We start from the raw sequence: 27,210 nt of genomic DNA on the forward strand, positions 1-27,210 counted from the left end.
AAGAAACACAAGTGACTGCAGAAAAAAAAGGCCAGATATTGACAAATAAGACATGAAAGAAACTGTCAAAGAACTCCTTCTCAAAAGGCCCTGGGCTCAGAGGGTCTTATGCGAAAATCATTCTACTCAGGGTCCAGAGAGTAATGTCACCAAGATACTACAATTCTGATTTTAAAACTGGAAAATGAACACTCAGGAAGACAAGCTATATGAAAATTTTGTTGGCAAATACATAAGGAGAGCTTACATTATATATCAGGAAATCTATTTCAGCATCATATAGTGAAAGAATGAAATCTATCCCTAAAGGACTTAAAAGAGTAGAAAGTGCTCTGCTCCTAAGAAGGGAGCTACCACAAATTAATCCATTAATAAAGGAGAAGGGAGCCGGGCGGTGGTGGCGCACGCCTTTAATCCCAGCACTTGGGAGGCAGAGCCAGGCGGATCTCTGCGAGTTCGAGGCCAGCCTGGGCTACCAAGTGAGTTCCAGGAGAGGCGCAAAGCTACACAGAGAAACCCTGTCTCGAAAAGCCAAAAAAAAAAAAAAAAAAAGGAGAGGGGAAATATGATGATTTCAATAGGAATAAAAGAAAATAAACCTCCCTATAGAATTAAAATTGTCACCCAAGTAAATACCAATAGAAGCCTCAGTACTATGAAGAAGACCTGTCTAAAACACTAGGAAATATCCTCCTTTTGGTAAAACTTTGGAAGGATTACTCACTTTGGAGGTGCAGGACTCACCTTAGGAGTCAGGGAAGAAGCAGACCCCTGGGCCTATCAGAGATGCACACCAACACCTGTCATCACACGCTGACAGGAAGTCCTCCTCAGGCATACTGCTACAGTTAGAGGAAAGGTAGGGTGGTCCTTGAACACTACCATCATGTAATAATTCTCAAGCCCCAGACCAAGGAAAAAGACTCGGAGTGAGTGTTAGTGTTAGTAGATGATACGATGGGGGACAAGAGACAAAAATGACATTGACCGCAATGTAATTAGCACTAATAAGAAAGTTCACACAGCTTACAGGCAGCAGATAATCATAGATCAGCAATAGCTTCCTCTTGATGGCTAGCCAAATGCTGTTTTAAAAAATCCTCTGCAAGGCACCGTCCAGCTTCAGGAGTTACCCAAAGTATAAAGAGTGTGTAGACCTCACACCCTGCATGCCATGCCTTTCATGTCATAATGAACTGGACCTCTCAAATCATGTGCCCACATCAGCCCCACCACACCAGCTTACTTTTGTCAGGGACTTTGAACACCAGCAATAAAAGTCTCTAAAATGGACATAAAACAATGACTGATGAAAGACATTTTAAATGTAAAATGTGAACATTTTAAAGATGTTAGTTGTGTTCAAGGAAGTCTATGAATTACATTTTATTACTATCCAAGTGTTTCTGGCAACTTGAGAGAACTGCCAGGAAACACCCAGGAAATGTAATTATACAAGCCAATATTTGACAAAGAATCATCCTATAAAGCCACAATATTATCTATATTTTTATCTATGAATATAGATAAAACCACAATGGCTGTTAAGAAATTAGCCCGTTTATATGTGAGTGTACATGTGTGCATGTTTATAACTTTAGTGAGATAATTTTAGTAGGCATGCTACTAAATGTAAAGAAGTCAATGTGTGGCTTTAAGTCTCTGAGGGCATTTTTTGGGCCAGAGATCTTTGGGTTCACAGCTCTGTTCATCTCAAGCACAGGAAGTCATGGGAGGTGGCATGGTGGGTGAGTCTTTAGGTGATGCCGTGATGCGCCAGGAGGACTCCCAAGCCACTGCGGCTTGCCAAACATTCCCAAGTTCTTACACTGTGTTATTGCATGATTAGAGGGGATTCTAGTCTCTTAGTCAACTATTTTTTTGATCTTTGACCTCAGTGGAACTGTATTTCATTTTATCCCCTGTACAGTGAGGATAATGTGCTTAGATCCTGTTTCATTCATAAAGTTGTGACAGAGAAAATACATCATGTCTACATCTGCTTTGTGTTTGTTACCTTTGCATTGCTGTGGCCAGCGTGCCCGACAGAAGTGAGTGCAGGGAGAAAAGGCTGACTTTGGCTTACAGTTTCAGGCCATTATGGCTGGAAAAGCATGGCAGCATTCCTGGTGGTGAGAGCATGCATTGGTAGCTCCTCATGGGTTGAACAGGAAGTAGGTCACTCAGGCCACAACCATTACCAACTATAACCTTCAAAGGCTTCTCCTTAGTAGCCTCCATCCACTGTCTAGTCTCCACCTCTAAGGACTTCATAGTCTTCAAATAGTGCCACAGCTGGGAATCAAGTGCCAGAAAGATGAGCCCATGAGAACATTCCAGATGCAACCACGATGCTAACTCCAGAGTGTTATGTCAGACATCTGATAGCCTGTCCCAAGTCAGGGTGGCATTGCAATACAGAGTTAAGAACCCAAACTTGGAGGAGAGGCGGTATCAGTCTGTAGGCTACTTTATTTACTAGTTGTGGACCTTTGGGAAGGTAACTTTGCCTTGGTTTTGACGTTTTCTAGCTGTGGATGGCTCCCTGGCAATTGACTCTATCTCACTATATGTTCCCCCTTATTATTAAGGCGATGGTAATATAGTACCTACTTAGGATGCTTATTATAATGAGCAAAGGAAGAAAGGGCCGTATCTTGCTTATAACACTCCAACAATACTACTTGTCATTACCATTATCTCAGGGGAGCTAATGTTTTCCTTCTCCAAGGCTGGAACATGTGACTCAGGCCTTGGCCAATCAGCCCTTCGATATTCCTTGTCTGAGGCTATTTGTTCAGTCATGGGTGTGTGAACAAATCAAAGTCAATGGTTGCTTTCTGGGGAAAAAAAAAAAACTCATTTAAAGATGGATGATCATAGCCCCGACAGCCACTGTTAACCATCATGTATTCCCAAGTCTGCTGTCCATTGCTCCAAAATGGATGATGGGAAGAGAAATGTTGCATTTGGGAGTTTGATCGCTACATCAAACCATCCTTCTGCTGTTAATCAGGTATGATACCTTCTCACTGTCTTTTGTGCATGTACATGTGTGTTACAGCTGTATATGCACACTTGTGTGCCTGTGTGGGAGGAGGCCAGAGGTCAGAGATGTCAGTTATCCTCCTCCATCACTCTCTACATTATTTTTTTGAGACAGGATCTCTCACGGAACCCAAAGCTTGCTGGCTGGCTAGAACGGCTGTCTAGAAAGCCCCAGGGGATCCTCCTGTCTCTGCTTTCCCAGCATTGGGATTGCAGACATATACTGCCATGCCTAGTTTTTCATGTGGGTGCTGGGGATTCAAACTCAAACTCAAGTCCTCATGCTTGTGGGGTAAGTACTTTACCAAATGATCCACGCCCCTAAACCTCCCTCCCCCTCTTCTTAATGTGATTAGAATTTGATTACTTGCAGCAAATGAATTTTAGGTAATATAATAGTATGATTGTATTATTATGGCCTCTGACAAAAGGCTCCCCAATTCTCTAGAACAGACTGGGTCCAGTCCTGTTATTACCATTACATTTCCATCCTCACACAGAGTCGTCACACAGTTATCAATGATGAGCCTTCATCTGAATGATGGGCACATTACGAGGGCAAACATCACTGCCCTTTTCCAAATCACACTTGAGAGCATGGGATGAGAGGCGAGTCACAAGCTTCAAGCCCATGACCTTCAAGTAGTAGCCCCCAGGCTGGAATGGAAATTAGCTAGAAACCATCATTTCAAATTTCAAAAGGTCACCGTTTATGAAAGGGTTCCTTGATGTTCACTCAGAACCAGGTGATAAGTCGGACAGAGAAGGAAAGGGGCCTGGAAAATGGCAGTCACACACAGCTTGCTTCTGCGAGACCCAAGAAACCCTATCTGTGCCCAGTTAGACTGCAGTGACCTGAGGTGGCATTCAGACTTTTAGCATCAGTTAACTTGTCACACAGAATCTCCTCTAATGGCTTCTCATCTGGTTCTCTCTATTACAATTAGGAGAGGTTAGGATACATTGGCTTGGGTGATTTCTGGTCAGCAAGGCTGTATTTGTGCAAGTAATTAGACAAGTCACCTCTGTGTTCCCTTGCGGCGCACCCGGTGGCTCTCTCAACACCCCCACTTGACTGTTAGATGGGAAGCGATAAATTCAGTGTGTTCAAAACCCAACCCATTGTCTCTCACCCTCACTAAACTTCCTGTCACGAAAGGGCATCACTGTCAATGCAGAAACTAAAAGGAGAAAATCCAGAGTGCTTTGACCTCATCTGTCTTCACCCTCTGCCTATGACAACCGAGAGTTCCTGACGCAGCCTATGGCCAATGTCCCTATCAGCACTGCTCTCTTTCTGAGACAGGATCCAATCATTTCTGCTGCTCTAGTGTATCAAGGCCTGTTTTTCCCTTTTTCTATTTGTGTGTATGCTTTTCACGTGTGTGTATGCGCATACTTGCATATGTGTGGGTATGTGTGTGGGGGTGCATGCTCGTGTGAGTAGTTGTGAATGTGCATGCCCAAGACTCATGTCTGGAATCATCTTCAATTGCTCTTCCACCTTATTCAATTGGGAGGTTCTCTCAATCAATCCCAGAGTGCATAGATATGGCTGTCTCACTGGCCAGCTTGCTCTGGGGAATCCTCTATCTCCATTGGCATTATAGGCAAGCCATCACACTCATCCAGGCATTTGCATGGGTTCTTGGGATCCAAACTCTGGTCCTCTTGTCTAGCAAGGACATTAATCAATGACCCATCACCATAGCTCCCATTAATATCTCTTGACCAGTCTTCAAATGTTAATTTTCCTTCCCCATTCTGTTCACACTCCAAACAGTACTTCAAAATAAAAATCTAACAATGTCAGACTTTTAAATACTTTCGTTTTATTTATTTATTTGGTGTGTGTGTATGTGTGTATGTGTGTGTGTGTGTGTGTGTGTGTGTGTGTGTGTGTGTGTGTGTGTGTGTGTGTACATGTAGGTACGGGAGCCCATGAAGGCCAGAAGAGGAGGCTGGCATTACAAGAGGTTATGAGCTACCAGATGTGGGTGCTGTGAACTGAACCGTGATCCTCTACAAAGAGCAACAGGCGCTCTTAACAGCTGAACCATCTCTTCAGCCTATTTCCTATTCTCAGGACACTTTTCATCCCTCATTCTTCTTAACACTTACGCATCCTCCAGCTCTTGTGAGTGTTATTATTTTCCTTTTGGATGACTCTTTTTAGTCCAGGGAAGCAACAGTTACAGGGGAATGCCTCAGAGTCACACCATCTGAGTGTAGATTCGGTCCGGGGGAATAGCTGTGTGTGAGAGAGGTGACCTCTCTGAGCCCAGGTTTTCTCTTCTGTCACATAGAGATAATGAGAGTTATTAAAAGGCTCAGATATAAGGGTACAGATGACTGCAAACAGTGTTATGTATGTTTATTGGTGTTTTTACCTGTTGGAATAGCTGGTCTTCACCGTCAACTTGACTAAATTTGGAATCACCCAGGAAACACACCTCTGAAAACATCTGCTGGGGTGTTTGCAGGGAGGTTAAGCAGGGTGATTCTTAGCAACACTCACACCTCTGTCCTGTGCCACTGATAATTTCCTAATGTCCATTTCAAGTTCAAATCGGCACCAACTGTTCTAGAGTTTTCTTTTACTAAGGTTTTTGCAATAATTACTTGGTTTATCTCCCTGCAATGCACTAAGCTGATTCTCCAAGGCTCCCAACTTATTTTAAAAGCATCAGTTCAAAGCTAAGCTCAGTGGCATATATCTGTCAGCCCAGCACCCAGGAGGCTGAGGCAGGAGCATGGTGAGTTCAAGCCTAGCTTGCACAACATAGTGAGAAAGTCAGATTGCCGCTACCAAGAGGAGGAGGATGGCTGGATGTGAGGCCATCCAAACAACAAGCTAGAAGAAGCAGATATTTGCAGCCTCAGATCCCAATCATCCTTTCTACTGGATGAGAATCGCTCATAAGGCTGGGAAAAACAAGATCATAGGTCTAGATAGACAGATAGATAGATAGATAGATAGATAGATAGATAGATAGATAGTTGGTTGATGGATGGATGGATGGATAGTTGGATGGATGGATGAATGGATAGATGGATGGATGGATGAATGGATAGATGGATGGGTGGGTGGGTGGATGGATAGATAGATAGATAGATAGATAGATAGATAGATAGATAGATAGATAGATAGAGCACTGGTGCTTCTGTGTATTACAGGATGTCAGCTACTTGTCATGCTGCTTTGATAGACCACCTGACAACTTGAGACAGGACAGGTTTCTGTTAGTTCACTGTTTGAGGGTAGTGTCCACATGGCAGCATGAGGCAGCTGATGCATCCGCAGTGAAGCAGCAGTGAGGCAGATGCTGGTGCTCAGCAGTAGGAAGACTGGCCCAAAGGAATGTTAGCTCAGCGGTACCCAACAGGCCCATCCACCCTGTCAATGGCCCCTCCCAGCACCGTCTTTTTAATTAGAGATTACAAGGTGGTCAGTTTATAAGTTATAAACCCCATCCACCAAATGCCTCAGGATGCACAGCTCACTGTCCCTGTGCCTTACTTCATCTCACAGGGGAGTTAAGTCTTCATAGATCTCCACTCTTGTAGAGCTACCGCTTTGCTTTGTCGGCATTCCCCAACAAAGCCACAAGATGCTATGAATCCTCCAGGTCCCATCAAACGCTACCTCGGCAGGGTTGCGTTTTAATCAAAGGCACCTCTTCCAGGACTTATTGAAACCTCACATTGCCTCTTACATCCCAGAGACGGTGGAACAGCAGCATAGCCCAGCTGCAACTAAAGAGGACTCAGAGACAAAGGCCAGAGCTGCCAAGGGAGTGTTTCATCTCCCACTAGAGAGAAGGCAGAGCTTGGGGGGAAAAAAGCTGACGACTGCGTTTCTCATCTTCGTCTTCATTTCTCTCCCCAACGCTTTCAAATTTGTCAACAGAATACAAACAGAACCGAGGGAGAGGCTCACAAATCTAGTCCTAAAATTCCACCACAGAGACACACATTATCATGCTTTTGTTTGTGTAGATGCTATCAATTCGATAATTCTTGTATCACACATAAAGTCAAAAGAAATGTAAATGTTTGTCTTAAAACTTGTGTGGAAGTGATGGTAGACCCAATTGCATGTTAACATAATACATTTATTTGATAAAGTCTGTTTTCCAGAACAAAAAGGGGGAATGAGAAGAGCGGTGTTTCCTTTCACTTGTTTGGCAAATCTTTTACTTTTCAAAATATTTCTTTAGTGTGTATGTCTCTGTGCGTGTACACACCCATGCCACAGACACATGCAGAGGTCAGAGCACGCCTTGAAGAACTTGGTTCTCTCCTTCCACATGTGGGTCCCGGAGACTGAACTTGGGTTATCAGGTTGGGCAGCAGGCATCTAGCCACAGAGCCATCTCCCTGGAAAACCTCTCTATGGCCTATTCCCCCTCTGCTTCTGCATCTGCTCTGCTGCCAGATGTTTGGGTAAGAGTACATGAAGAAACTCCAACTTTATACAAATATGTGATTAGAAAAGATGGCACTGTTTGAATGGCCTTTGGAAACATTTGTGGCTATTTATCTTTTATCTTACACCAAAGCTCAATAAGTAGTAGATTCTTAAAGGTTTCTTGGTACCATAGACCATAAAACCATACTAACTTTTCGTGTCTTAGCACGTGAGAATCCACGGTTCTCATCCTATGCTGCTGCAGCTGCATAGTTTACTTAGTATGATATTTTGTTGCTGTTCTTGAGACAGGATCTCACTATGTAGCCTTGGCTGGCCTCTTATGCAGACCAGTCTGTTCTGGAACTCAGAGAAATCGTTTGCCTTTGCTTCCTGAGTGCTGATTATTAAAGGTGTGTACTACCATGCCTTGCTATTCGTGCATAATTCTGTTAACAGACTATATTTGGTCATTTGGAAAAATATTGATTCTTTGAATTATACAGGGTCTTTTAAATTGGGCACATTTCATCACACAATATTAAAAAAAAAAAAGAACATCCAATTGGCTCACAGAGCCAGATATGAGTTTTCCAAAATTGTAGTTTTCACTTGAAACCTTGAATTTTATCCTTGGCAACAAATACTGTTGGTTGCTTTTCTCGAAGTGACAGGCTCAGTTAGTTCATTTTTTTTTTTTTTTGAGAAAATGTCTGCCAAAGACCTGAACCTAAATAACCATAATTTTGCTGTCATTCAGTCATTCTTTCCAGAAAATATGGCATCTCATGGAGGGAAAAGCAGCTAGTTCAGCTCGCAACTCAGTAGCGCAGGGCCTTCTCTGGAGACCTCCAGTGGGCATGCACTTGTGGTGGAAGTGCCCTCTATGTACTTCCTATATTTTTAGGTTATCAAAATAACCCCGCAACATGAGATTTAACAAAATCTATCTTTTCTATCTTTCTTTCTTTTTAAGCTTCATTTAGGCTATTTAAAAGTGCATCTACTATTTTCTAGCACTGTGCGGTGGAGACATGCATGGTGACATTGACTGTGGGGCCATTGTCCTGACTGGTGCTTGGACTTCAACAGGGTTGCTGCTGTAGTGTGCACACCATAGTGCAGCCGTCACCATGGTGGGAAAAATGTGTCTGCTCCTATGGCTCTGAAATAGTTTTGAAGTTGCTGAATCGATCTCGGGAGGCTGGCCTGACCACTCCAGCCTGAAGATCCATGCTTTGAGAACACTGGCTATGGCTTTAAGATGAGAGATCATCTTAAAGATTTAGATGACCTGAGTTTGCATCTCACATATGGCTTGGATGTGAGCCAGTGGCCTGAGTTCCAGATGCTCATCGGTTAAGCGGTGATAACACCTTGTAGGGCTCTTACAGGACTAAGAAGAGGTGTGTAAGCACTTGGTGTGCATCAGCTGCTGCTGCGTACTAAGTGCTACCAGTTCTCCAATGTACCTCATCTGCAGATGAGCTAGAACATGGGGTCCGTATAATCTGTACCACCCATATGAGAAGAATCAGATCCAAGATTTGTGAGTCTGAGTCTGACTTGTCGGTACTACCTCCATCAGACTTCTTTGAGTCTTGTGAAAGATTATTAATGACAAATAGAACAATGGTTGCCACAGTCTGGATGATTCTCTACTGTTGGCAGAACAGGGTTGATTCTGTCTAGTCTGTGCCGTGAAAATGGAAATACCCAGCACCCATTTACTCCAGGCTCAATGTTTCTCAGTGCTCTACAGATATTAACTATTTATACAATGCTGTGGGCAGCTACAATGACAATCTTCATTTTGTAGATGGGTTAACTGGGATTCAGAGGAGTTAAATAATATGCTCAGAGTCACTCAGTCGTATTGGTTGAACTTGGATTTGACCCCAAGTCATCTGGTAGTAGAAATCTATATTAGTGACTCTTGCATTCCTGTGACAAAAGACCCAATAGAAACAGAGAACAAAGATGTATTTGGACTCACTGTTTCGGAGGGGCCATCCCAGAGAAAGTATAGCGAGGCAGCACAGTTCATATCACAATAGTCCAGGAAGTTGTCTGCGGTAGTCCGTCCTCAAGGACCACCCCCCCCCTGCAGTGACCTACTTCCTCCAGTTAGGCCCCACCTCCCAAAGTTTCCCTGAACAGCACCACCATCTGAGAACCAAGTGTTTCAGATGTGAGTCTATGGGAGACAATGCAGATCCAAACCATAATGAGGTTGAATTATCTTTTTTCCCCCTTTGGTTTTATTTGCTCCTTTTTCAGTTTTTGAGACAAGATCTTGCTATGTATCCTCGGCTGGCCCAGAACTCACTATGTAGTCCAGGCTGGTCTCCAACTTACTGCTGTCTTTCTGGCTTTTTTGTTGGGATTATAGGCATACACCATTGTACCCTACAAGGTTGAATTCTTAAGTTCTGGGTGATATGGAGGAAGCAGGAAAAAGGGGAGTGTAGTAGTTTTTCCAGGGGTGTGTTTTGAAATTGATCCATTTAAAAAATAAAGCTTTGAATCAATCAGAAACTCTAGAAATTATAGAAATTGTACCAAAAAGCCAAGCACAGGTGTAAAAAAGATGTGGTTGTGAACAACGGACTGAGTGTGAGGAGATGCCACTTGAACGCTTGCCCCTGAGTGACTCAGAGATTGTGTCTTTGAAACCACAAAGAGAAGAATATAGCCCTAGAAAGCAACGTGGCTTTGTGCTGGACACGAATTGTGGTAACTCCCATTGGTTTTCAGGCTCTGACTCTATTGCTGGAACATGGAAGATGCCAGTGTCTTTACAGGTTCACTTGCTAATGGAGCACATAGTGGGTTGTTTGGTTTGCAGAGCTGAAGCTGGACCCTGGGCCCTGCACATGCCAGGCAATCATTCTGCCTCTGAGCTAGTCTTTCTTTTTTTTTTTCCCTGAATCTTTTTTTTTAGTGATTCTTTAAACTTTTACCTTGACAATTTTATACATGTTTACAACATGTCTTGATCATGGGTCTGTCCATTCTCCCGCCTCTTACCTGATTAAAGAGACTCATAACTGGTCAGAATGCTGGGACTAAGTGGCTGAGGTCTGAGTCCTCAGACCTGGCTGGCAGCACCCCACTCAAGCTCAGGAAGCATCACAGAGGAGGGGCAGAATGAGGTAAGAACCGGAGGATGGGAAGGGTGCTGCGAAACGTTGTCTTCTGGACAGGATGTGGCCATTGCACTCAGGAATGCACAGCAGCAATGGGGACTGCACAAGGCCCATACAAGGTCAAGGCAGAATGAACCCTAATGATGAGAAAGTAAAAATACAATGGACAGATGTGGTGGGTAGAGACAGGGAACTTGGACATTTTCATTTTATAAAGTGGGAAGCTAAGACATTCTGCCCAGTGTGGATGGGAAAGAAATGAAGATTTGTGTTATTTTTAAAAATTAGAGAGCTAATCGATACAGAAGCTGGAGTGAGTTGGACACATCCTTACCTATCACGGCAGGAAGTCAATAGATTATAAATCAAGAAATAGAGGGCTTAAGATTTGATTTAGAGATATGAGAATAAACCCTGGGAGTATCAAGTCAGAAATGGCTTTTTTAAAAAAAGCTTTCTGTGGAGAAGTGGCTGTGAGGGGTGAGTCTCCCAGGGATTGTCAAATTGTAATGACAAAGGCTTGTCATTTGTATTGGATTTTAAAATTCTATGAATGATTAAGTATCTTAATAAGTTGAAAGGTATCACTTTTCTATTGCTGTGATAAGACTCCATGGCCAAGGCAACTTAAATAAGAATTTGTTGGGGCTTACAGTTTCAGGGGGTTAGAGTCCATGACCATCATGGCTGGGACCATGGCAGCAGACAGGAAGGCATGGTGCTAGAGCAGTAGCTGAGAGCTTACATCTTGATCCACAAGTATGAGGCAGAGAGAGTGAATTGGGAGTGGTGTGGGCTTCTGAAACCTGAAAACCCACCCCCAGTGACACATATCCTCCAACAAGGCCACACCTCCCAAACAGCCCAACCACTGGGGTCCAATCACTCACATATATGAGCCTATGGAGGGCATTCTCATTCAAACTGCCATGTAAGAGCAATCTCAGAAGGCTTTTGAGTAAATTCAGAACAATGTGAACTTGAAGAGAAAAATATTCTCTCTGTTAAGTATTAACAGATGACTCAGAAAATCAAGGAAATGCTATTAGTCATTTAACAAAATATGAGCAGCAATTATTTGAGTGAAGGGAGGATGAGGCTCTAGTGTGGGCACAGGGAAGACAGTATCAGGTTGATTTTGTTTTATACCGGGGGTCTGTTTGTGTGTTAAGTTTTTATCCTTCAAAGTGTTTTAAGAGACTATAAAGGCTGTAGAAATAGTTGGGTGGTAGAGTGCTCACACAAGACCATGAGTTTGATTCCCAGCATGGCAGAGCAAGATCAAAAGCATGCAACTGGGAAAATTCTACTCAAAAGAATAGAAGAGAAGTCAACTATCTAGGAATTTTAAAAAGTTCAAACATGAAAAAGAGAAGCTGGGTATGGTGGCATCAACTTTAATCCCAGTACTTGGGAAACAGAGGCAGGAAGAGCTCAAGTTTGGGGCCAGCTTGGGCTGTAGAGTGAGGTCAAGGCCAGCTAGAGATAGAGTATGACTCTGTCTCAAGCAATGACTGGAGGTCACACATGCACAGAGAGAGAGAGAGAGAGAGAGAGAGAGAGAGAGAGAGAGAGAGAGAGAGAGAGAGGGGCTTAGTCCCTTGGCATGCCTTCCTGGGTTTCCAGGAGGGTGCTGCTTTCCTGTTCTCATTGCCCTTTGCTTAGCCATAAGAACCTGGGATCTATGAATTCATTTATATACCCTCCCAGACCTGGATAAGCCAGTCCTCTGTGTACCCTGTATTCTTTTTGTGTACGTGGCATATGTGTTTTGAGCACCTAGTAAGGCCAGTCACTTTGAAGACTCACAGCCTTAAGAACATTTCCATGACAACCCGACATTGACTAATCCAGGAACTCCTCCTCTGAGCAGCAGGAGCTCCACCCACTGCTTGCCTCTCTAGCAGCCTCTTCCCCACCCAGCTGTGCGCAAAGGCAGGAGGAACCTGGCCTTCCTTATTCTCTGCGGCATCCTCCGGACATATCATGGTGTCTAGCGCACTGTAGCAGCTCCATAAGCATTTGAAGAGCAAGGAACCCAGGCTGAAGGTCCCTCTGCTGGAAACCACATAGCTTGCATCTCTTGTTGGGGCTCTGGGCTGAGCAGGGACCTGCGTGGGGGAAGAAGCCGGCTGGAGCTGGATGAGCACAAGGGGCTAGGTGGTAGAGAGCTTGCCCAGCATGTGTTAAACCCTGACTTCAGTCCTCAGTTTCAAGAAAAAAAGAGAGTGAGAACCTGTGGGTTAGGAAGAGGTTGCTCAGCAGGAAGGAGGATTCTAAGAGCTTTGAGAGATTCAGTGAACACTTCAAGTTTCTCATTGATGTCACTTTCTGTGTGATTTCTCCCAAATAAGAAATGAAGTGCTGAAAATAAGAGAGCATGGGCTTGTCTTCAGAGGAAGTGAGGAAGGACGACAGCTCTGAGATGTTACTCTGTTGTGCCCATCACAGAGAAGAGTCGGGGAGGGGCAGGATAGGCAACCATGTCAAAGACTAGACTTAGAGTTCTTGTCTAATGGAAGCCAGAGAGATCTTGGGGCAATGTGCAGCAAATGATACAGCTGAGAAGACTCAGAGCATGTACCAGGATCTGGGTTCAATCCCCAGTACCTTGAGTAGGAGGAGGAAGGGGAAGGAGGATGAGCAGAAGGAGGGAGGAAGAAGTGGGATGAAGGGGGAGGAGGGAGGAGAATGAGAGGAAAGGGAAGGACAGGAGGGAGAGGGAGAGGAAAAGGAAGCAAAAAGGAGTGAAAGAAGAAGGGGAGGATAGGGAGGAGGAGTAGAGAGGAATGCAGAGTAGTAGGAGGAGGGAGGATGGGGAGGGAAGAAGAGGGAGGACCGTGATGGTGCAAGCACCTTCCACTCCTTCTTGGGATCTGAATCCAGGCCCCGTGTGAGCTGGGCTCCAGCACCCTGAATGAATCTGCTTTTCTCCGTCTTTCAGCCACACTGGACTCTTTGAGCATCAGGCACAGTCCCACCTCCAAGCCTTTGCAGGTACTGCCTTCCCACTCGGAAATGCTGCTCCTCACACAGCCACTTGGCTTATGTCCTCACCTCATTTCCATTTTGAATTCAATGTCACCTTCTCCATGAAAGCCTACCTTGACCACAGTATATAAAAGTTCCCCCAACACAATCCCCCACACATCCCCTTAGCATACCTTTCCTGTGTTAGGGTTGGGTTCTCTCTTTTTTATGCTAGTAAATTGTCCTTACAGCTGAGCCCCGGGGACTCTAACTGGAAAATCATCTTCGGCGTTCGTGGCAAGGGCATCGGGCCTTATTTCCATAGTTCAGACTTTATTATTCTCATCCTGGCTACAAACTACCACTCAGGACTGGAAGCCATCACTCAGCAGAGGGAGAAAGCAGAAAGGGGCCGTTGCAGCCCTGCGCAAACAGACCTTTAACTCAGACTAGCACCATTACCTCTTGATGTAGTTTTTTCTTTTTCTCTAAACACTTAGAGCAAACCAGATTCCTCTCTGGTAAAAAGTAATACATTGAAATGAAAAAAAAGCCAGAACTACTTTATAATACAAATGTTAAAGCAGTTTCCACTGATAAACAGCTACTTGTCCCACACTTTTCATGGAGTTGAAAGGATCTATAGTAAACGCGTCTATACTGACTGCTCCGATCCAGAACTAACTTCTGCAGGTGGCGGGAGAGTTTGCAATGAAGGAGATGGTGGGAGGTCCCACCATAGTTACCTATGGTTTCCAGAATAACTTTAATTTAATGGGTAGGTACTATCGTATTTCCAGGACAGGAATGCATGATTCCAAACAGCACATGCTACAGGATGCAGAGTGGTGACAACTCCAGCCCTGTGTGTGCAGGCAACAAACAGAGAGAGAGACTCTTAAGCACAGAGAACAGAAGCAGTGGCTGCTGGGTTTGTATGCACTATATCCACACAGCATGGCTTTTCTTTCTTCCTTCCCCAAGTTTGCACCCAGAGTATTGAGGGAACTTGAAAATGAGACTGCTGCAGCACAGTGTAACATCCCAGGACAAGCTAGGAGATGGCAGATGGTGATACGGAGATGCTAGAGTCAGGAGAGCCGTGCCTCTCAGACTGAAGTCTACTGGATTATGAGACCTCATGGCTGGGGTTCTGGATGTATTATTAAGAAGGTGGTTCGTAAGAACTTATGAATCAAACATCTAGGGCTGGGGAGATGGTACAGCAGACAAGGTGCTTGCTGCATAAGCACAAGGACCTGTGTTCCAACCCCCAGCAGCCACGTGAAATCAGGACACAGTGGTGTGTACCTGGAACCCCAGTGCTGGTGGTGGGGAGTCGGGGGAATAGGAGGATCCTGGGGCCTGCTGGCCAGCCAGTCTAACAAGAAATGTTCAGCTACTGTTGGGGATTAGCACGGGCACACTAGAAGCTTAAGGCACTCAAATTATCCTCCAGCCTGCAATGAATTTAATGCATATACAGTGAGCGTATACTACATTCTGGGCTCTGGGGCTAAGCTGGTGATTGATGGGAATGCGGTGGCTGGAGTTCTTGGATAATGTTTCTTGTAACATTCAAATTAAAAGCTACAATGGTGGTGTTAGGACTCGCCCACCCTCAGTCTCATCCCAGCTGCCCATTTGGGGCTCGTTCTTCCCAAGATCAGTAAGAATCAAGCTTGGTGGTGTCTATTGGTCTGCTGTCTGTCTGGTGTTCCTCAAAGATAGTTGAACCCCTCTAAGTACTGCATGAGAACCTGGCCAAAGGCTGAACCACTGATCCCTGCCTGACACACAGCATCTAAAGCTCAAAGGAGTCAGGTCAGTGATGTGCCCAAAGTTTGATCCTCAGTAAAGAGGACAGTCATGAACCTAGTAGTATCTCCAACTTCAGAAGTCTTGAGCTCCGGTGTGGAAGCAGTGGGAGGTGGCTCACTGTCTATGCCCTGAATCTGGTCAGCCTCCTTGTGCTTCTGACTTCCAAACCCTCGGTGCTGCCTTTTAAAGGGGAAATGGCTTTGGGTCTGTCTTCGGAAGGAGTCTTTCTTCATAGCCCAGTGCTATGGTGTTGACAGTCTGCTGGTTTTTACCATTTCTTTCCCTTGGTGTTGCCTTCTGGATTTCTTTTCCTGGATTTACCGTTTCTTTTCCTGGTGTTGCTTTGCTGATTTCAAAATCAGCAACTCTTAGCATTATGCTTGTCTGTGTGGCATGTATGTATATGTGCAAGTGTGTGCATGCTCACACACATATGTGTGGGTGTGGTGGCCAGAGGTCAATATCCAGGTGTCCTTCTTTATCTCTCTTTGTCCCTTTACTGCTCTTTTTTTTTTTTTTTTAAATAGGGTCTCTCATGGAACCTGGATCACACCAACTCAGCGAGACTACCTGGTCAGCGAGCCCCAGGCCCCACCTGTTCCTACCTCCCCGGCACGGATATTACAGGTTTGTACCACCACTCCCGGCTTTTTTTTTTTTTTTTTTTTTTACATTGGTGCTGTTGGTCCAAGCTCAGGTCCTCATGCTTGAGTATCAAGCACTTTGCTGACTGAACCACATCCCCAGCCCCCAGCGTAATGGCTTTTCACGGTATTTACAGCTATTGGACAGTTGTGTGTTTAGTGACTGGCATCAGGCTTTCCCTGACAGAGCAGGTGGGATGAAACCCGTTCTGCCAGGTCTGGGCTTTTAATCAGGGACAGGCAGTGCTGAGGTTAGGGCAGGGCTGTGCCTTGTATCCCAGTCCTACCAGCTCCCAGTGCTGTGATTCTGTGCAAACTACCTTACCTCTCTAAGCCTCTGTCTCCTTCCTAGTGGCACAGAATGACTAGCAGTAGACTGACTGGCTTTTAGGATAATCAGCCGATCCTGTTTATACTGCATATCCAAGTGCCTAGCGCATAATTAATGAGAGGCAGCAGATGGGAAGACTTGAATCCCAGCTCCGTGTGGAAGTCTATAAAATGCAGATAACAGTAATATCTATTCTCTGAAGAAGTCCTGAGGATCACGTAGTGTTTATTAAGTGCTTTCTTAGAACGGTGCTTAAATCATATATGTCTGCTGTTAAATAAATAAACAAATGTTCAGGGATGGCCAGGAAAATGAGCTCACAGCCTGACACAATAACAGTAACTTTGCATATGGAAGGTGATTGCTAAGTGTCAGCTGTTATTTGTACTGCTTTCTTGTGACTCCCTTCAGGAATTGGCACAGCCCATGCTTCTCCTCCTTTCTTGGAAACAATGTGGATCCCACGGGTTCGTTAACAGCATCTCACCTGCTTAACAATATCAGGAAGAAGGGCCATGTTCCCTGGAGGTAGGCCACCCCCTGTGACTGAGGATATAGGACCATAGGTAAACCTGCCTTGGGGTGGAGAGCTTCCAGACATGACTGATCCTTGCATGATTTGGGGCAAATGCTAGTCAAACCCTGAATTTTCCTTTCTCTCTCTCTCTCTCTCTCTCTCTCTCTCTCTCTCTCTCTATATATATATATATATATATATATATATATACACATATATATGTATATATATACATGTGTGTGTAAAATCTTTCTATCTATCTATCACCTATCTATCTTTCTATCTATCTATCTATCTATCTATCTATCTATCTATCTATCTATCTATCTTTCAATGGCTCCCCTTTTTGAGGAGATGGTCTATGTTTTCCGATGACAGCAGTTCCAGTTCCCTTAAGGAACTGTGTCCAGAGCACTAAGAGAGAAGAGGCCTACACTTCTCTTCCTTAGCTCATTGTAGTTACTGCTTGTCCGGCTAATGCCTGAGTGGTGAGGCCTCACATGTTGGCTTTCTTATGAAGGTACAGACATTGGTTGTTGGAAGGATCCCTTCCCAATAACATGTTTCCTTGTTGTAAAATGTCTGACTTTGGACTGGGCTTCCCCATCTCATGCTGGCTCCTACTGCTGACTGAGTCCCATGCTGCTGAGACTGAGTTGCCGACCCAGTACCCTGTAACTACGTTTAAAGCCTCTCCTCCTACTAGATAGACTCAGCTCTGCATGAAGGTACATGGCTGGTGAGTGGAGTGGGGGCTGACACTCAGTCCCTGCTGGACTCCAAGGTCAAGAGAACTCAGGTACTGTGACTTCTTTACAAGTATGGTTCAGATGGGCCAAGGGCTTTTCAGTGAATGGGCATCTTTCTCCAGGAAGACACCCAAGCTTCATTCAACTTAGAGACTCTCGTCATCCCAAACCATGTCATACTTGTTGTCATGTACCTTTCAACATGGCTATTTCCCCTCCATCTTCTTGCTGAGGTTGACACGTGTGCAAATGTGTAGCCATGCAGCCTGAACAGGAATCCAACCCAGAGGAGAAATGCTTTCTCTTCCCTACACATCCTGTATATTATGAACAGTTTTTCTTGGAGTCCAAGATAGTTCCCTGGAAGACCATCTCTTTGGGAGGAAAGAGCACTGGCATAAGAAAGCTAATTTACCATCTTAAAGCAAGTTAATACTCTGACGTGAATCAATCAGGTACTAATGGCCAACATATTATTGACAGAACCACAGAAAATGCAAAGGAAGTGGTTGAAAAATGCTTGCTGCCTTTGACAGGCAGGTGTCACGCCTAAATGCTCCTAGGCACATATTCTATATTTGCTCTCCAGAAGAGGGTACCATTTGGGGAGTCCTTGGAACCAGTAGACCTCTACCTAGCAGAAGTAGATCACTAGGGGGAGGCCTTTTAAGGTGATCTCTAGTTCCTGGTTACTTCTGCTCTCTACTTCCTGTCTGCTGTGATGTGAACAACTGTTCTCTGCCACATTTCCACTGCCATGATGTCCTGCCTAAATGCATTGGCTTTCTTATGAAGGTACAGACATAGGTTGTTGGAAGGGTCCCTTCCCAATAACATGCTTCCTTGTTGTGAAATATCTGACTTTGGACTGGGCTTCCCCATCTCATGCTGGCTCCTACCACTGGCTGAGTCCCATGCTGCTGAGACTGCAGTTACTGACCCAGTACCCTGTAACTATGTTTAAAGCCTCTCCTCCTACTAAGTGGCCCCAAAGCAAATGACATACAGGTGGAATGCTCTGAAACGGTGTTCCAAAGTATGCCTTTCTAATTTTCAAACTATTAAGAACACATTTCTCCTAACTTACATAGTCAGCTGATGTCAAGTTTTATTCAACTCAACAGTAAGGGAGCCAGCAGAATCATAAAACTGGTTCAACAGAGGAGGTAACAAAATTCTGAAATAAGATTGTAAAGTTAGATGTGAAAACTGATTGGCATGCTGAGAGGTGCAAGCTGCTGTATTTGGGGTTACCTTTGGTGCTGACCAGCAGTCATTTGCACCGCTACTGAACAAAATGTTATGTTAATTTCACCAATTTTTGAACTAAATAAACATACAGTTACTGGATCTGAGTCTATTTCTTTAAAAAACAAACATTAAACAAAGAACAGTCCCTCGGAGGACAGTCTCTTGGGTGAACTAGTACACTGCTCTGGGAAAACGTGAGAAGAACCTGGCGTCCTTTTATCTGGTTCCTTGTGTTTTTTTCTCAACACATGATACCAGGAGCCCACAATCGGTCAACCTTATGGGAGTAAGTGGTCTTTACTCTACTCTACAGCATACACGTTCAAGTGATGAAACCAACAGAGGCATTTCCCAGGCCTTTACTGCCTGTGATGGAACCACAGAACAAGAAGACAGAATGCTGTGCTTCAGGTAGAAAGAAGATGCCTGGGGACTTTGTAACAACGAGGGCACAGCTGGGAAGAAATGTGGATCAGTCAGTTGAGCACAAGATCAGCCCACAAAATGGAAGGTTTCCATGGCTGAAACAGGGTCACGATCCAACGTGTAGTAGTGGGAGTGTGGGGTCAGGTGGGTCCTACTTTCTATCTGGATACCATTTACTGTGGAAGTGACTGGGCATCTATGCATTGGTTTCTCTACCAGCCAAATCAGTCACATTTGCACTGTGGCAGCCAACATATCTGGCAGGCTTTACTCTTCACTCTGTGGATCTTAGGGAGTCCTGGGAGCTCTCAGGAATGGGTAGGACGGCTGCTGAGGGACTTTGAACATGTGCTGTTTGCCAACACTGAGCAAAGCGTCTCAGTATCTAAAACGTTTAGGACGATGTGGACATAGCATAGCTGTGTGTTATTCATGCCCCTGTTCTGACCTCTGCCACCTAGCCAATCCTAACTTAACCCGCAGGCACAGCTAAGGTCACTTGCTTGCATCCTGCCTTATGACTCTGGCCCACTTCCTCTTTGCTTTTGACTTGGGTTTTAGGGGTGAGGAGGAAGAATGCATGGAAAGGACCAGAAAGGCCGGGAGTGGAAAGTCCGGAAGAGCTCTAGCTTGTTCTGTGCCATGGCTTAGATGAGACAACAGGATGGCATGTGAGATCTAGGAATGAAGGAGCAGAAAGGGCTGTGTCTAAGATCTAGGGATACACAGCAGTGCGCCTCAAAGACCCCTGTACTTACAGAGTTTGTCTTCTACCGGGTGACACAAGATATGAAAAGTGCGCATTGACCTATCCAAAGGCACCTGGCACAGGACTTGGCACACAGGACGTACTCAATAATCCCCCCCCTCAAACTTGCCTTCTTCCTCAACTACATCCTTGCAGCTTCCCTGAAGGATTCAGAACACATAAATAAAGCTGGAACCCCATCTGGCTGAAAAAGCCAACCATCTGCAGATTTGGAAATATGGGGGAACTTCTAATGACTGGCTAATTTTTTTTTTTCAGTTTTTCAGCCAGATGTTTGGTGTCATTCAGGCCCATCTGCAGCAGAAACAGCAGTTTACTGAACTTCCTTTCCATGATTTTAAGTTCTCTGAGCTATAATTCCAAGTGAGCTTTCTTTTCTTAATATCCAAAGCCTTTTCAATGAGTTAGAAAGAGTAATTCATGAGCTGAGTATGAAAACATCAGAAATTTGCTTTAAAAGGCCATTTAGGTAATTTTTAAGGCTCAAAACTGGCAACCTATGGACAAAATTAAGCTACAATGTAAGTACAATTTGGGTGAGTTCATGTTTTTAGAAAGGTGAACTATTTGCTCGTATTTTAAAATTCAAATGGTTTTTATGCCTGACTTTTCTTTGATCTTTCTTCTCTCTGTGTATATATGTATGGTGTGTATGCGTGTATATATATCAAGTTGTGTATGTGTGTGTACCTATGTGTGTGTGCACAAGGATGTGTGTGCACATGTGGAGGCCAGAGTCTGAAGTTGGGTGTCTCTTTTCATCAATTGCTTCCAACCTTATATGCTGAGTCAGGGTCTCTCACCTGAACCTGGAGTTTTCTAATAGCTAGTTTGGTTATCCAGATTGCTCAGGAAACTCCTGTGTTGGCCAGGATCACAGGTAGCCTTAACGACTCGGCACTTGCATGGTGGGGGGGATCTGAACTCCAGTCCTTACATTTGTGTGACAAGCACCTACTGAGCCATTTCTCTGGCCCCTGCTTGGCTCTTCTTTACCTGACACATTGGCCCCATTTGATACACACGTCCCCATGGTCAAACTCAATTCCAGTCAACTAACAGTTGTTTTTTAGATGCTCTCTCCACCTTGGTACAGTCCCCGACTACCCTCTATTGCCCCCACATTGAGACCAAATTCTGGTCATCATATGTCTCTCTAAATCAAATTGTTGTCTACCATACAGCTGAGGTGAAAGAATATGACTTGCTTTCTTCACACTTTACCTGACCTGGCTAGGCCACATGGACAGTTGGATTTATGACTTCTTCCTTTTTTTTTTTTAATTCACTCTGTAGACCAGGCTGGCCTCAAACTCTTAGAGATCCGCCAGCCTCTGCCTCCTGAGTGCTGGGATTAAAGGCGTGAGCCACCACCGCCCAGCTATAACCTCATCTAAAGTTCTTATCTTAGAACTGAGTAAACGAGGTTCAAGGGAGAAAAGCCATATGAACAATTTACATGACTATTAGGGACAGAAATGTGATTAGCCCCCAGGTTTCTTCACTGCTAAGGTAGTGGTCTCTCCACCATCTAATTGCATTACTTTGCTTAGATCTAGGGCTTCAGTGATTTTTTTTTTTAAATGAGAGAGATGCTTACTGAACATATTCTCATTCAGATTCACATGCTGCCTTTGAAAACATGCAGCAGGTGGGGACTTTGTGAATGCCTTGCCTGCTTTCCAGATAATGAGTCAGGCAATCACTAGGGTTTCTCACTGTGAGTATCTCTACATAGGTTGATTGCTTTCTCATTCAAAGTGCATCTTTTGCTGCTCTGAGTTTGTTCTTGTCTGGTGGCTCCTGTATCTCTTCCATCGATGCATGGACAAGCTGAATGTTTTCAGATCTGAGACTTCTGAATGGAAAAACCCATGTGTCTGGGCATTCTCACAAGTCGATATTTCTATCGGCAGCAAATCAGCTACTAGAGTGTGAACTAAGGCTCTCTAGCTACGCCCTGAGAAGCTGCAAGTCTTAGGCTAGGTATTGCCTGCCAAGTTGAAGTCTATGACCTTGGGCAAATGATGGAACTTCTCCAAGCTTCAGTTTCTTCATCTATAAGGGAAGGATAATGATAGGACCCACACGCCTGAGCTCTCCTAAAGATGAAAGACCAAAGTTTTCAAAATGTTGAAAGCAGTACTAGTAATAAACGATGCTCTGTTGGCTCATAGGAATGACAAAGGAGGTACCATCTCTCTTGAGTGCTGCGGCCCTCACAAGCGTGCACAGTCATCCCAGACCCAGTGTAAACATTCATTAGATGTTGGCTCTAACATCATAATTGCTTGGAGGGCTTTTAGGAAATTTGGATTCCGGGCATCCACCACAGATCTATGGAGGCATGGAATGTAGTTGTGGAGCTTAATAATCTATATTTTTTTTTGAAAAAAAAAACCTATTCATGAGACTCCAATGGCTAGCCAAGTTTGGAAACAATTGATATTATTATTATTATTATTATTATTATTATTATTATAGCTTTGAATACTTTTGCTGTTAGTGGACTCACCACCTCTGGAAGCTTCCTACTCCACACTAGATAGTTATTTATATTTAGGTAAAACCTGTCTTACTTTAGCTCCCTCATCAGCCTTCTTGAGACCACACAGAAGATTTCAAATCTCTCAAATGACAGCTCTTCATATGTTTGCAGACAGTTGTCATGCCCCCACCCCCCAATTATTCTCTTATTTGGGGCAAAATTGCCATATTGTCTCATGGCTCTTGAAGTATGAAAAAAGGACTCTTTTAAATTATGTGTAAGAAAAAATTGAGCTGTAACACACTCCCTATACAGGTCCTTTGATGTTTAAAGGACCAGAAGATGAGGATGTTGTAGTTCTGAGACAGACAGGAGCTAGTGAATAGAGATAGCTATTTGTCTTCATCCTCATAGAGGATGGAAATCTTAGGATGTATTCGGGCTACTGTATGTGTCTTATCATGCAAAACACGGAGGCTCTTGCAAATTCCTTGAACACCTGATGTATTCAGTTCATTAAGAAGAATCTTGGCTTCAAATTTCAGCCAGGCCCATTTAGATGGTTAACACTTTTCAGACCCATAATGGAATGCTTCAAAAAATGTAAAATGTAGCTGAGAAAAACTAGAGGAAGACTCCAACAAGTTTTCTCAAAAGAATTGACTTGCCCCAAAACACAACTTCAATTCCTTCCAAATTTTCTTTCTCTAAACCTATGGAACACTTGGGGCTCCAGTCCCATGTATGAACTGTAGCACAGAGTAGCATGTAGAAGAGAAGAGGAAACACTCTTTAGGAGGCTTTGAGAAAAGGTTCAGAAAACTCAGGCCCTGATTCTATCTGACAGATTGTTAAATAAATAAGCACACTGTGGGATATCAATATTTGTGTTTAAATTTACGTGTTCAAAATATTTCCAAGAGATAAACTGACTATAAATGACTAAACCTGATATACTTGTATATGGTTTTGGCTGGGGAGGAGTCTCGGTTTTTTTTAATGCCACGTATGTAGGCATTATTACATCTACCAAATTGCAGCATCGCAAAAACTGATTTAATTCATTATTGCCAATACATCAAAGGGAAGGATGGAATTTCCCCAAGGTGAATGACCTCTTGCTACCCAACTGCAAATGCTCAGAAATAACCACAAATGTTAGATGCTTCATGATGTTTAGGAGAGAATCATTTCAGAATTTCTGTCAGTACACCGACAGAAACAGTATAAGCTTGAGTAATGCTCACTCAAAGCTATCAATTCCAAATCAATCATTTCCTGGGTTAAGCGAGAGTTTAGAAAGGACAAACGTCTTAGCTAGGTGTATAGAGACCATTTGCAGCATTGCCTGGGTCTTCTAACTTGACGTTGACTCTCACTTCACAAAGGTAACCCTTTCCCTCCTAAGTTTCCCACCAGTTGCAAATCTGTGTTGGAAACAGAATCAACTGTAGTGGCGCTATAGTCAGGGGAGTTCAGAGCGTCAGGACGTGGGAAGGAGGCCAGAGAATGATGCAATATTATACTAGCAAGTGATGTCATAGCATGATTTCCTAAGTCATTTACATAAATGCGAGTTCCCAAGAAACCCTGAGAATGCCACATGGAATGCGGGTGGAGAGAGCCAACAGCAAGTGGGGGGAACAGGAGGAAGCCCCTCTTTTCTTGTCTGTCACTGTGACAAACTTCACTGAATCCCTGGGAGCCAGAGAAATAACAAAATCCAATCAACCAACCCAATAAAACCCTTCCTCAGTGCCCCTTGAATCTAATGTTTCCCTGAGGTGACAGGTTCCCAGAGCTTTGATTTTCTTCTTTCTTTTTTCACTCCTGGTGACACCCAGGCACTGCCTAGTGAAGCTGACAGTCACTCTTCATGCGGCAAGCAAGTTTAGTAGTGACACAGGCTACCGAAGAGCTTCCCATTCTAAAACTGGCCTGCCCTCCCCGTTACTAGTTAGAACAAATCCTCTGATTTTTAAAATTAGAAACAATGAGCTACAATTCTTAGCGTTAGTCTCATCTAAATGTCAAGGAAAGACATTTGCTCGTTAAGAGCGTGATTTATGAATGAAGTCAGGTGGCTAGCAAACGCCAAGACTTCAGTTTTATTTTGATTCCAAATAATGAAACACTTATTCATAATGAAATTTTCTTTAGATGTGCCGGTGTGAGAGTTGGGGTTTACATATTGTTCTCTAGTACTAGTTGGCAAAGGAAGTTCATGACAATGTCTAGTTAGACCAAACTTGGGAGAAGCTAAGATTTTATTGGGAAAAAAAGAAAAAGAAAGCAGATCAGAGTGCCCCATGTTGGATCAGCCCCCCTACACCTCTTCCATCACCTTCCTGTCCTCCCTCCCTCCATTCCTTAATAATCTCAGTTCACTGAAATGCAATTAAACAAATCCAAAGTCTCCTTCTCTAGACATAGATCCAACCAGTGCACAACATGCCTAGAGATTTGGGATTAGAAGATTTCCCAACTGCAGACGCTGCTTAAAGTGTTACAAAATCGCATCACATTTAGCTTGGACCAAAAACAATCAACAAGACCCAACCCTTCCATCCACACAGCACCAGCCTCAGTGGAAACATTGTCTGGACATTCACACGTTTTCAAAAACAATCTCAACTGTTTTTCTTCCCCTCCACTGTCTCTGTTTCCCTCAAACACACATCAGGACATTAGACGCCGATCATTCAGAGCCAGCGAGAGGAATTTGTAAGTACCTTCCAAGCAGCAGGTCCTCCACAACCCAGAGTGGGTCATTACTTCTTCATTCTTCCTGCTGGTTTCATTGTCACTTGTAGATTTAGTCCTGCACACACCTCTGGAATATAGCCAGTAGTCCGTGCCCACTGCAATGGTCATTAAACTAAAAGCTGCGAAGGCTCCTACAGTGGTGATCAACATCTGGATACCTCTGTCACACATCCTCATAATTCTTCATGGTACTCTGAACGGCTGGGGGTTCGAGGGGGAGATTCAGTGCCAGAGGGGAGAATCACTCTGCAGCTGGGTAACCTAGGACGGCCTCTTCCAAAAATCTGGATCTCCTTTTGTCAGTATCCACGGGGACTTTGGGAAAGCTGGGATTTCCTGTCTTGAGCTCTCTCCAATTCCCTGAGTCCTCTATGGCCCTCGGGAGGGTGCGGGCTCCAGGGGGTTGGTCCACATCACTGCTGCGGTCAGAGGATTCCTGGGTTGCTTTCATTCCTCAGGAGCTTGGTGGGAGCGAGGGTTTGTGCTGGGCATGGCTTCGGAGCTTGCAGCTGGCAGCTCGGCTCGAGATGCGCCTGGTTCCTCACAGCCCCGGGAGACTCAAGGCAAAAGAAACCCGGAGAGGTCTGGTGTGTGAGCGTGTGTGTGTGTGTGTGTGTGTGTGTATGTGTGTGTGTGTGTGTGTATGTGTGTGTGTGTGTCTGTGTATGTGTGTCTGTGTGTGTGTGTGTCTGTGTGTGTGCGCGCGCGTGCGTGCGTGTGTGCGAGCGCGTGTGCCGGGGGTGAGGGCGGATGGCAAAAAATAGCTCTGCTGGGAGGCGAGTCGCTGAGAAGAGTGTTCACTGCTTCCCCAGCCTCCCAGGAAAGCTCTCCGCCTGCTCTCCACACCCCCGCGCAAACTGGAGAAAAGGGAGAGTCCTGGGGCGGGGGCCGGCTGCTTGCATCGGAAGGCTGAGGTCCGTGGTGCTGAACGGACAGCTCCCCGCCTGTTGCCCAGCCTCCCTCTTCCCGGTGCAGGGTCGTTGGAGGTCCGCGGTGCTGAAGGGACAGCTCCCTTCTGCGGCTGTACCCTAGCTCTTCGAGCTTCTAGGCTAGGGACCTGGGGTGCCAAGGGTCATTCCCCTAACACTCCCCTGGTGCTTTCCCGGAATCAGCCAGCCAGCTCAGCTCCGCGTACTCGAGCCCACACCCCGAGCAAAGTTTCGGGAGCCCGAGGCAGTCAGCACCAGGGCTCCAGGGTACTGCAGCACGGTGGATCCCGCTCCTCAGAGGGAAGGGTTAAGGACAAGGGCCAGGGAAAGAAACCCACAGCGCACTCTGGCGCGCCTGTTCTCTCAGCGCCCACCCAACGCACCATTCTCTAATCAACCCTCCTCCTCATCCCTGAGCCCAATGAACCAGGCAACTTTGCTCTTTGCTGCGGGAGTCCACTGGAGAGACCGAAGCTGGGAAAGATCTAATCTACTTAAAGGGATGGGAGACTCTGACTCACGGTTCACTTGGGTGGGCAAAAATGTCTGTTTGTATCTGTCTCAATTTTGTTCCTCAGAAAACAAACCAATATGTCTACCCACATCTCTCCGGAGATCAGGTTTACACAGGAGACAGCGTGCTCACATCAGACCCAGAACCATTCATATACATATGAACACATACCGCTAAAGGGCTGAAGAGACTAAATGTACCTAGACTGTTGTTCATATATCAGAGATCTTGGATGAAGGGATTTACATCCAGGGTTTAGTCTCTGAATATACTTGTTAAATATTTTAACACTTTTACATTTAAGGGGTTGGTGAATTCAGGATGGGAGAGCACTGAAAATGTCAGCTTTTTTCCAAGTGAACAGCCCTAGTCCTGTTCACTTGTTAACATCTTCTAAGTCAGACCTGGAAGGAGGTGTAATTAGGTC

General features: G+C 44.7%; 1 protein-coding gene across 1 annotated transcript in view; it reads right to left on the reverse strand.

Annotated features, from left to right (window-relative positions):
* The window catches only part of Cacng3 (calcium voltage-gated channel auxiliary subunit gamma 3), a 94,878-nt gene extending 68,756 nt beyond the window's left edge, over window positions 1-26,122 (reverse strand). The window contains exon 1 of the mRNA XM_052762341.1: window positions 25,307-26,122. Within this exon, the coding sequence (XP_052618301.1) occupies window positions 25,307-25,517 (211 nt within the window). The 5' untranslated portion in view covers window positions 25,518-26,122. The remainder of the gene's footprint in view (window positions 1-25,306) is intronic.
* Between the last annotated feature and the right edge of the window lie 1,088 nt (window positions 26,123-27,210).

The sequence above is a fragment of the Peromyscus californicus genome, unplaced genomic scaffold, assembly GCF_007827085.1.
Source record: "Peromyscus californicus insignis strain IS unplaced genomic scaffold, ASM782708v3 Scaffold_4__1_contigs__length_199733344, whole genome shotgun sequence".
Taxonomy (NCBI): domain Eukaryota; kingdom Metazoa; phylum Chordata; class Mammalia; order Rodentia; family Cricetidae; genus Peromyscus; species Peromyscus californicus.